Source organism: Castor canadensis, chromosome 3, assembly GCF_047511655.1.
Source record: "Castor canadensis chromosome 3, mCasCan1.hap1v2, whole genome shotgun sequence".
NCBI classification, from domain to species: Eukaryota; Metazoa; Chordata; class Mammalia; order Rodentia; family Castoridae; genus Castor; species Castor canadensis.
This window is the reverse complement of record NC_133388.1, coordinates 168,990,832-169,002,652: the sequence shown is the minus strand read 5'-3', so window position 1 is coordinate 169,002,652 and position 11,821 is coordinate 168,990,832. Positions and strand designations below refer to the sequence as shown.

General features: G+C 35.6%; 1 protein-coding gene across 5 annotated transcripts in view; it reads right to left on the bottom strand.

The window, feature by feature from the left end:
- Positions 1-252: 252 nt before the first annotated feature.
- Pkhd1l1 (PKHD1 like 1) overlaps positions 253-11,821 on the bottom strand; it is a 189,220-nt gene continuing 177,651 nt past the window's right edge. For all 5 annotated transcript variants that reach the window (XM_074069062.1, XM_074069063.1, XM_074069065.1 and 2 more), the window contains 7 exons: positions 11,390-11,525; positions 8,297-8,641; positions 5,310-5,461; positions 4,742-4,888; positions 4,246-4,399; positions 1,289-1,534; positions 253-457 (listed from right to left, as the gene is read on the bottom strand). In XM_074069062.1, coding sequence (XP_073925163.1) covers positions 447-457; positions 1,289-1,534; positions 4,246-4,399; positions 4,742-4,888; positions 5,310-5,461; positions 8,297-8,641; positions 11,390-11,525 — 1,191 coding nt within the window. In that variant the 3' untranslated portion in view covers positions 253-446. The remainder of the gene's footprint in view (positions 458-1,288; positions 1,535-4,245; positions 4,400-4,741; positions 4,889-5,309; positions 5,462-8,296; positions 8,642-11,389; positions 11,526-11,821) is intronic.

The following is an 11,821-nucleotide window of genomic DNA, read 5'->3' as shown; positions in this document are numbered from 1 at the left end:
TCTAGAATTCCTGGGATTACTGTGGATCTGAAAGACAGGTACTCAGTCTGATAAAGGTCTAAATCTCATCCTCCAAAATCTTCAGAAATTAGAATGACTTAGATTATTGGAAATCAGAGCCTTATGTCAGAACTAGACAAGTTCCTTTATCTATAAAGGTTTCTATAATTTGTACAATTGCAGGTGGCATATCTGCTTCCAAATCAGAAATTTCTGAAAGTTTTTTTAGAATGAAATAAGAATGCACAAATATAAAGAATCAAAAGAAATTTATATTTTAATGAAAACTGATTTTTATGATTAAAGCTAAATAGTACATTTTAAATGTTATAAAAATATTTTAGCATATTTTCTTGGAAATGCTGTAGACTTTTTCTTGTTGTGCAACAAAGTAGCTCATAAGTAGGCAATTCTTATGTTTTCAGCCTGTTCTTCAGAAAAGCACTTTAGTTGCTTCCTGAAAAATGAAAATAGGACACAATATTTTAAAAGCACCAATAACATATAGCATAATTTAAAATATTTCATTAATTTTAACTTAAAATATTTCATAATACAGTTGATAAGGAAAATGACCAAAAGTTAGCATTTCCAAATTTACCAACTGTATGTATTTTTTGGTGGAAATATAGAGTTGTGGTGCTTGTACAGATTTTTATGTATTTTTTACATTCATGCTTTGCCTTTTTACTTAGTGCAACTTTGTGATTTTTTATTATTAAGTCAGAATACAAATCTATACAATAATTCATCATTTCAATGCATTGAGTGTTTAGATCATTTTATGTCTTTTTTTCAGTACTGAGAAAGAGAAAGTTGTTAATTCTTCATTGACTCTTGGGCTGGTAGCATGTAATCATGAAGATTTTAGTGGGTACTTTTACCATGAGGATTGGGAAGAGTTGACTGGGAGTGAAATACCATCAAGGAGAAGAGAATCAAGAGATGAAGACACACAGGTACTGGATGGCATTGGTTGAGTCTGGGTGTACCTGTGGCATATTATTCTAGGCATTTCAGTTAAGTAGACCATTTCAAGTTGTGTCTGCCCCTCACAACAGATAAAGAATTCTGAGATTATCTGTACTTCTCATTCCTCACATTCTTATATATCAGTATGGAATGTGAATAACATTCCTGTAAGGTTGTCTTGTCTCTGACATTGAGGATGATACCTCCTCTTTATGGTGCCACAAAAGAGCTATACATACAGCCTTTACTTAGGAAACACATATTGCTCCCTGCATATATAGAGACATGCATTATATGCAAGGTGAACCGTGCTTACCTATAGTTATGTTCAAAATGAAAACTGTGGCCATAAATATTTCCAAGAGCAACATTCTTCCAATCAGACAGCTAATTGCTGCAGTCAGTATCTGGACAGATGAACCCACAGTTGAGGCTTTGCTGTGGCTGCTGCTGCTGGTGCTGCTACTGCTGCCACCAGGGACAGTCTGTGCTGGCAGGTTGAAGGTTCTGGATTCTACTTGAACAATATTATCCAGGAGAAATTCAATCTTAAAATTTTTTCCTAGGGAAAAAAAAGCATCATAGTGGTTGACTTCTTTGCTTATTTTCAAACAGTTCTAATTTGATTTTCACTGACTTTAAAATAGTGTGAATTATAACAGTGTGCAACTGAAATAGAGTCAAATAAATTAGTTCAACTACAAAAAGTATAGAGAATGAATCTGAGTGAGAAGAATTCAATCTGTCCACGAGCCATGGACAGGAGGACCTGCGTAGATTCTCTGCTTCTTGGGGTCCTTTCCTAAGGGACAGGGGAGAAACAAGCTGTTTGAAATGCAGGACAATAGAGAAGCAGGTGAGGGCACTGAATCTCTGTTTCACCCTGTTAACCTGACCTAGGCCTGGAGAAACAACAGTTCCAGTGTGGGGGGCAGTGAAGATGGATACTGAACTTCTCATTTTGAAAATTTTCAAGTATAGGAGAGTTCAAAGAATAATACAACAAATACTCATATGCCCTCCATTCAGATTGAACAATGTTAACCACCTCACATTTGCTGTAAGTCAGATGCTGTTTTTGTATTGAACATTTGAGACCCTTCCTTCCTTCCAATCCCAGGTAGGCATCATGGAGAAACACTGTTACCTATGTTTAGGTATGGAGGATAAAGAACACATGCAAATATTTGTTTAACCTACATGTTAAATCTCCCCATAGCTTTTAATATAAAATAACCAATGTATTTTTCCCTGATGTAGTTTCATCTGGGACCACTGTTTTCAATAACAGTAGTTACTACATAGAAAAGGTTGTTTACAATACAATCTTGTAATTTCTTACTCCTCTTTTATCTATTATATAAAAAGCCATTTCTGATTCCACTTTTCTTTTTCAAGAAGAGAATATAATTAGATGTCAACCACCTTTATGCATTCACAAACTTAGTAATGTATGCTGTAACTTTTAAGATAAATGGATATTGTTCTGTAGAATTTTCTGCCACTGACAATTCATGACAATGCTGTATTTAAGTTTTTCCTTTCTTTTTCAGTCTGAAAGACACTTAACTTTATGTGTCAGGTACATTTTTTCTTAATGGTTTTGATGAGTAAGTAATTTAGGGTGGTTTTTTTCCCCAATTTATTTTGTTTTTGCCCTCCAACAGGAAGGAAGCTGAGGCTAGCCTTATGGAAGCCAAATGCAGTGCAACTCCAGAATCGAGATCTTAGAGATATGATCCCAGTCAAGTTATGCTAACCAGTCCCAGCAATTAGAAACCCCAGGCCTCATGAAACAGAGAAGAGCCATCCTCACCCAAATTCTTGATCCACATAACTGTAAGCAAATAGAATGGCTGTTGTTTTAAGCTATCAGATTTTAAGCTGGTCTGATATGCAATAGGAACTGAAACAAACACCAGACATTACATAGTTGCTAGACAAGCATGTCCCAAATGCCCATTAGCAATACTATCTTTTTCTAGGTTGGTCAAAGATGTAGTCACTGTACCTTCTTCCCCCACCTTTCTCATACCCAATTCTCACATCCTTATTTTCTGTGTTAGAAACCACAACCCATATCTCCTGTGCCCAGGTGGCCCTGCTTGCTCTGTTTGGAGCTTTATGTAGAAGCAGGGCACTGCTGCTGTCAGGCTGCAAGCTGATTTGCCAGGGGGATTTCCGGCAGGGTGGTGATTGTGAAGTATCTACTAGAAAGAGATCTTGTTAATTTTCCCACATCTGTAATAATAACTTTATTGTGGTTAATCTGCAAACTGGCCAGCTGATCTAAAAATAATGAAGACATAACTATACTTGGCTTTCCTTATATATAACCAGGGAAATGAAACCCCTCCATCCCCCACACATGATGAAAGGAGAGAGAGAGAGAAAAGAAGAAGAAAAAGAATGAGGAGGAAGAGGAGAAGGAGGGAGAAAGGAGGAGAGAGAGAGACAGAGAGAGGACAAATTAACAGAAGTCTGCTGCAGGTGTAAGCAGCTGCTCTATTTTCTTCTTGTAGATATGTTATAATCCATTAGCAGTGGAAATCTGTTAGTTGGATATATCATTTGGGTCTTTGTAGAGTGGCTTTTATCAACAGAAATTATACCATCAACTCATGTAGACATAATACAAGAAACATCACTGTGGAAGTTATGGCTGTATTTAGTGTGTCAACATTGAAGATGTCACTGAGTTCTTAATATACACATTATAAGAACTCACAGGAGACATTTGTTCTGGTCTCAGAGAGTGGAATAATTCTCACAAGCAACTGACTTGTGGATTTGATAAGCACTGTGAGTCTTGTTTTCTCCTTTTCATTGGCTTTCAGAAAAAGTTCGGCCAACTTTCTAGCTTAACCTTGAATTCCTGTATTTGACATGAAGTCATGACCCTACCTTATCCATTCTTTTCTTGAATTTGAAAACTCCATGTATTAATTTTTCTTGCTATAAATGCAATACTTATTTAGAAAATTTAGAAAACTATACAAATAGATAAAAAAGAAAACATGTTATGATACAATTTTTATTTATATCCTAATATTATGTTTTACTTGTTTATTTTAATTTTTATTTTGTTTTTCATATTAAAAACTATATATTTTTAAGCTTGACTAAATATTTTTTGAAAGAAGGCAGAGTATAGCATTCTAATTTCTACAATTAATTGACCAAAGTATCATAGAATATTTTGATCATTAAAAGAATATTATAGTTCTCCCTATTGATGAATACATATGCGGAGATCTAAAATAGTCTACTTACCTGTTCTAAGAGGAGTGAGGTCTGTATAGTTGGCCCAACAACTGGTAAATGGAATTGTTGTATTTCCACTAAGGCCACTGATTTGGTTATTATTGGAGTCCTTTAGTATGGCCTTCAATGTCAGGGAAGTAATCCCAACTGATACACAATTACCCTCAAGAAAAAAGAGCAGTAGAGAATTAGCCCAATTGTCCTATCCCATATTCTTATAAAAAGTTATGCTAAAATATGTTTTTGAATGTCTCAATATAAGTTTAAATTCTTCAGAAGCTCCTTATCTCACACAAAGAGTTCATCAACATGGGTAGAAGAGCACCTTCATTTAAAAGAAATGCTTTTAAAACAACAGAAGAGGACATGCATAGGTATCAGTCCAACATCTGAGGGGCAGTGCCATCCTTGGGCCGCCAGTGCTCCAGGACTAGCAAAGTTGGCTCCCCCTCCACACTTACAGATCAAGTCCTTCAATCAAGTAGAATGTTGAGTTATCACTTACATTAGAATCAACTGCCTTTATTGAAGGCTGCTGAGAAAATGGCTGTCCTGGTTGTGCTGGCACTGGCTGGGTGACCACTGACAGTAAGGACACAAAAGCCACGTGATGGATAGGAAATGCAGACCTTTCAACTGGCTGGGAAACTACCTGGTATGGACAGAAGTAAGGAATTGGTTTTCCTATGATAACTGCATTCCTCAGCAAACATCTCAGATAGGCTAAATGCAATATTTTGTTGTTTTTTAAAAAATATGTTCAGTATGTAAAGTTAGTATTATTACAATATTTCTTCTAGATAAAATTTATGACATGTTACTATAAATATTCAAAGCAGAGCACATGTGGAACCAATAGACAAGTTTTGAAAAATATGCTCTTTTTTTCAATTTTTTATTCTTTTTCAGACTGCATTATTATTTTGGTGATCCCATAAGAAAAAGTCCATGGTAAATTAGAAATATATGCCCCCTAAATTTCTATCTTGAAATTGAAAGTGGGAGTTAAAATAAGAAAAGACAACAATGTTTTAAAGAGACTAATGTACCTTTTTCTAGTTGCATGTTCTCACCTTAGTCCATCCAGAATCACTTGGGTAAGGGATAGGACTTGTAATAGACAGGGAAGAAATGCTAAATCCAAAGATACTACTGATTTTTCCTAAAATTACAGCTTGTCCAAGAGAATCAGCAATTTCCTGGAGCTCACATAGTTGCATCTGACCTATGAGGAAACAGTATTATGACATTTGGATTATAAGAATATAGAATTGTGAGGACATGAAAGAGTTTTAACTTTAGTATTATTTTCATTGCTCCAACAGATTAGAGAATGTTAAGACTTTTAAACTGTACTGGAGAAAAACATGCCAAGGTCTTATTAATGAGGTGAAGAAAATTAAGAATTCAGTAGAATATGTTTTAAGTTGGAATTAAAGGAAAAAAAAAACAAAGGTAGGCAAAAAGAAAAATCAATGACAGCAGAGTGGAGAATACATGTCTCTTAATTTAATACTTTCCCATGTCATTCTTAGTTAGATGTGAAGCACTATCTTGTATTTTTATCATCATACATCATCTTTTAAGAAATAGGATGCTAATTTTGGAATGGAAGAATAATTATCTTCTATCAAATTATCAGTATATATACTAAGAAGTTGTTAATGTCATAAAATTACTATCAAATTGTGACTAGCTTTGGACATTTGACAATTTTCAAGGTTAATTTTAATAGTAGTTTAATGTAGTTTCTGTTCTCCTCTTCTAGCATAGCAGGTCTGAGATTTTCTGTTAAGCCTGAATACTCACAGTGCTCCTTCCCTTATGATGTGACACCTCAATGCATCGTATTTCCTTTGTCAGAGTCTAACCTTTTGATTCTTTTACTTTATCTTTCTGCCACACCATATCTAATCAATTACCAATTTCTAATTCTTTCTGCCCACATTATTAAATCATACTTAAAGCTACGAGTTACTGAAACAACTTTTAACTGGCTCATATCCATTCTTGTCCCTTTCTTTTCTGCTCCCTACACTGTAGTCAGAGTGATTTTTTACAAAATGACTGTGGCCAGGATAATGTTTTGGGGTACTACAGGCCTTGCTAAGCCCTTGTTCAGAAGTATCCTGAATCTTCCAAATCCAGTCATGGCCTTGAGGACTCAAATCATTGACTTTCTCCCATTATGGCTAAACCACGAAACTTAGTGTGCTCAGGAAGAGTCAATATCCTGGGCTAGTGGATCTCATGTGACACTTTGTAACCTGTAGTCAGGGAATTTTAGTCCCTGTTAGTTTAGAGTCTCTTTTGCATGACCTAGCCTAGCATTTTAGATAAAACGCTCAGTCTTTCAGATTGCTCAATTTCTCCTGATTCCTCCCCAGACAGTCTTTAAGAGGACTTCTTTGAGAGTCTTCTTTAAGCCCTCCCAAATATGAGGGCTTGTACCATTGAGGGTAGCAGTGCCAAGGTGTGTTATGGCCATGCATGACTACTACTGCTTTGTCTTCCTTGGTTTTCAGCACAATGGCAGGTCTAAACTACTCTGAGCTGTTAACAGCTTCTTTCTGACAGTTTTATTTACAAAGACATTCATTTTTTTTTTTCATTTTTCTTTTATTATTCATATGTGCATACAAGGCTTGGTTCATTTCTCCCCCCTGCCCCTGCCCCCTCCCTTACCACCCACTCCGCCCCCTCCCTCTCCCCACCTCAATACCCAGCAGAAACTATTTTGCCCTTATCTCTAATTTTGTTGTAGAGAGAGTATAAGCAATAATAGGAAGGAACAAGGGGTTTTGCTGGTTGAGATAAGGATAGCTATACAGGGCATTGACTCACATTGATTTCCTGTGCGTGGGTGTTACCTTCTAGGTTAATTCTTTTTGATCTAACCTTTTCTCTAGTACCTGTTCCCCTTTTCCTATTGGCCTCAGTTGCTTTAAGGTATCTGCTTTAGTTTCTCTGCGTAAAGGGCAACAAATGCTAGCTAGTTTTTTAGGTGTCTTACCTATCCTCACCCCTAAGACATTCATTTCTGATTGTCATCTAGAAACCAAAGACCTTACTCCTGACCCCAGGACTCTGCCTGTCCAGAGGTCTATTTAGTACTGAAGTAATCCTTTCTAGGACATCTGGAAACTTCTATACATCCTGATATTATGTGATAGCTTGGGAACCCCACAGTACAGCTACATGCATATCTTTCTTTCTACTTTCCAGTATTTTGATGTGATTTACTCTAGGCCAAGTTGTGGGGCTTTCCTTGAGACTCCAAACCCTATCTCAGTCTATGTCTGCAAAGCATGCCATTAGTCTGCCTTTCCTTATGCTCCTTGTCCCTATGCTCAAAGTTCTTAGGCTGTCTTACTCCTACCTAGATAAATCTGACTCACAAGCTAAAGCTGTTTTAAGAAGTTAGAACAGTAGGGGTGGTGTGTGAGGAAATTTAAGTCACACACAGGAAATAAATCACAATTTCTTTGGATATCTAATGGCTAGTGTGATAAATTTGGACCTTGCTACATACAAAGACTTACCAGGGATTTCTATAAGTGGATGAATAAACTGCATATATACCATGGACCTATAAACTCCTAGATGAAATCAACAGGCTAGGTCATGTTAAGTGCAAAGTGCTGGACTTCTAAGTCCAAAGAGGTGCAGGTTGAAGCAGGAAAGTCAACTATGGCTATAGGCAGAGAACTTCATGGGTGATCTTGTTACAACTGAAGCTTATCTACCCTTCCTATGTGCTTCCAAGTTTCATTGACAGGCTTTCTCCATACCTCTAAGCATAAAGTCACCTTAGAGATTTTATTTTAGGTCAAATCTTTTCATTTATTAGTCACGATAATAACAAAATAAAGTCTAAAATTTCTTCATAATTTGATGCTACAGGAATAGAGTAAGAAAAAGGGTCTCTAGGCCTGTTCACAGTTCATCCTGTAAGGATGGTAAGATTTCCTAAGGCCTGACACACCAGGTCCTGATAAGATTACTTATGGCTTTAGACTTGGCAATTATATTCCTCTATCTAAAAGTCATCTGCTCATACCTGTGGTGTCATTGTGTAGGAGCCGGGTGGGAGGGTCTCCAATCTCTACTTCCATTGTGTATCCTGTAGATCTCTTCCTCCTCAGACTCTCCCCTCCTATTATTCTGCTGATGCGGATTTTGTCACTTGGTATTTTTAGGAACAAGGCAAGATTTCTAACCAGATTATGTGAGCTATAAAATTCATCTTCTGTTATAGCAGGCAATTGGAAAGAAACAAATATGACTGCAGCAGTGTGGATCTCAATGGGTGTAGTCCCTTTAACCAAAAGGTAAAGCATCTGGTAGGTCCTATCAAAGTAGTTTTCACCAAGGACAGTGGAATCCAGGTTAGGAAAGAATTGTCCTATGAAGGAAAAGGTTAAACTAGCATAGTTAAAAAATATTTACATAATCATAGTTACCATGCAGTATTTAATACTTGTTTGAATTTAGAAGATTCCAAAAAGTTAAATGTTATCATTTTCATAAGAAAGCATTCATAATAAAAACAAAACAATTACAGAACTGACATGAAAAATTAGAGTCACTCATTTAAATAATATCATTAATAATCATATTTTAAATTAATTTTTAAAAACAATGAGCCATAGACACAGTGTAAATGAGAAACAAATCTAATTATAAACCCAGGAGCTTATACTTACTTATAATATTATTCATATATTCAGAATTTTAAAGCCTTGACTGAAGCTATTTGGTAATGTAAAAATATAAATTTAACTTTAATAGCCATCTAATTTATGCGGTGTTATATACCAACTTTAAAAGAGCATTTACAATTCAATGTTTCCTATTTTACCAAGGAGAAAAATATGTAATAAAAATAAAGGTTATATTAAAACATCTTAGAGGAATCTTAAGCTGATGAAACGGGTTTGCACATTAGCTGGAAAAATCTATGATTAATACTAAACAAAAAAATACCAGGGAACTGAATTTTGTAAAATCAACTAAGATTTTTATGTGTATAATGAGTGAACACACAAATGCATATGTGTGTTCATACACACACACACACACACACACACACACAGCTTTATGGCAGAGTATTAAATTTTAAGAGTATTAAAGTTTAAGAGTATTAAAGTTTAAGAGTGAATAAATTTACTACCATATTAAATCCAAAGGCTGAATTGTATAATAGTATTAGACTAAGATATGTCTCTTACTACCACATGTCACTGTGTGAATCTGGTGAATGCTCTTTGTATTACAAATCGAACAAACTCTTAAGTTACTCTTAGAGGTGCATGTACTATTTATCTTAGGTAAATTTCTCAACATATCACAGTAATGTAAGATGCAGACACATAGATAATATTATAATATTTTAAGTATTGAAAACATATACAGACTCATATTTAGCATTCCAAGTGCCAAGGCAAAAATGTTCACTTAGAAGCAATGTTTTGTATTGAGCTGAGGAATGTAGCTCAGTGGTAAAGAGCTTGCCTAGCACACCTGAGGCCCTGGGTTTGATCCCAAGCACCACAAAAAAAAAAAAAGTAACAAAAAGTGCTATTTAAAAAACAACAACAGTAATATACATTTGTCTCTAGGAGGGCAGTAGTAGTGTTGTTTTTCAGCCCTTTACCACCTGCATAAACAACTCTCTACTAATTTCTGCTTATTGAGATAGTTCTTATATTCCTGACTGAATGACAGAGTCCTTGGTAGCATATGTGTTGTTGGTTTTTTTTAAATTAACATTTGTGAAAACTAATCTATAAATATGTACAATCCCTTTTATATAAAAAGTGAGAACACTGACTCTCTTAGCTTATAAACAGAAAAAGGTAATGGTTAAGTGCATGAGTTTAGAGCTAGAGGATGTTTTCAAGTCCTCACTCTGCCCGTATCAACTTTGAGAATGCTACAGACTGAACTGTGTCCTCTCCATCAATATGTGTTCACATATTGATGCTCTAATCTCCAATATGGCTGGTTGGAAATGGGAGCCTTTGAAGGGAAATTAGCTTCAGCTAAGACTGTGAGAGTGAGAACTTCATGATAGAATTAGTGCCCTTAAAAATCAAGACACCAAGGATCTTGCTCTCACTCTCTCTGCCATATGAGAACATAGCAAGAAAATGAACTCTGCAAGCCAAGAGAGACCCCTCCATGAGAATGTGACCATACAAGTGCCCTAACCTCAGACTCTAAACCTCCAGAACTCTAAGAAAATAATTTGTTTCTTAAATTTTTGGCAGACTAAGAAACCTTGGCAAATTATTTCACCTCCTGTACCTCAGTTGACTCAACTGTGCCTACCTCCTAAAGTTATGATGATATAGTAACAGTGATTTATATACAAAGTATTTAGAACAATGCCTGACACATAGTAATATTTCTGGAAACATTAGTTGTTTGTATTATTGATAAAAATAGGACTTGTTTTTTTAAACAACAAAGAGTATAGGTTACCATAAATCCTTCCAAGTCTAGCTTATACTATGGTCAATAGCACACATTTATGTAAGAGTGACCCGAGATTGAGAAACACATAGAAAAATAATAAGCAACACACATGGAATGGAATGTCTGATGTCAACATCATTAGAATCCTGTAGCAAATCCCGGCTTTATAAAATTGCTAAGTGGATAAGTATGGCCCTTCCCATATATTTCATTTAAATCAACTTTATTTTACAATGTTAACCTCATAGTGTTCAGTTGACATCATACTAGATTTCTTGGCAATCCTTGTAGTGACCACCAATTAATTTAGGCTCTGATCTCTATGAAGTAAAGCAGAAATAAAGTAAAATATCTGAGCAGAATCGCCTTGGGAATAGAAATACCTAAACTTAATATATGCAGAATGAAAGCCTTCTTAGGGAGCAAAGAATGTCCATCATAAACAGGAGCTTGTACCTGCATGCACAGATAAGAGTTCCATCAGGAGTGATCTTTCAGGACAGAGGCATTAGTGAACGTGTCTTAGTGTTTGTTGGATCAGGGCTAAAAACTTATTTTCTCCTGCATTCAGCAATGGCTAAGGAATTAAAACTGTTAATAATGAAACATTGCAAAGAATTTTATAAGTATCTGAATACATATACCATGTGTACTGTACTTTCTGAGGAAATACCTGTGTGCAGATGCCTATTAAGTTCACAGTGTTTCTGTTGAGTGTTCCATACTGTATTTTTGGGACAGATCAATGAATTGTTCACATAGACATCCAATCGCTGAAGTGTAGAAAAAAATATTCCCACCAGAACAGCCTGTTAACAATAAACAACATTTGTGTGTTTCAAGAGAGCAAAAAGCAGAATATTTAGAATTTAGCATTTTAAAATGTCCTTCATGGGCTGGGGTGTGGCTCAAATGGCAGAATGCCTATCTAGCAAGTGGAAGGCCCTGAGTTCAACCCACCACTAACAAAGAAAATGTCCTTCAACCACATACACCGTCTATAAAATACTAGAACTGAGTTTTACAGATTTAGTATAATTGAACTAAACTTTTAAAATGAATTTCCATTCAACCCTTCATACAGATGTTGTAATGTAACCCTTAA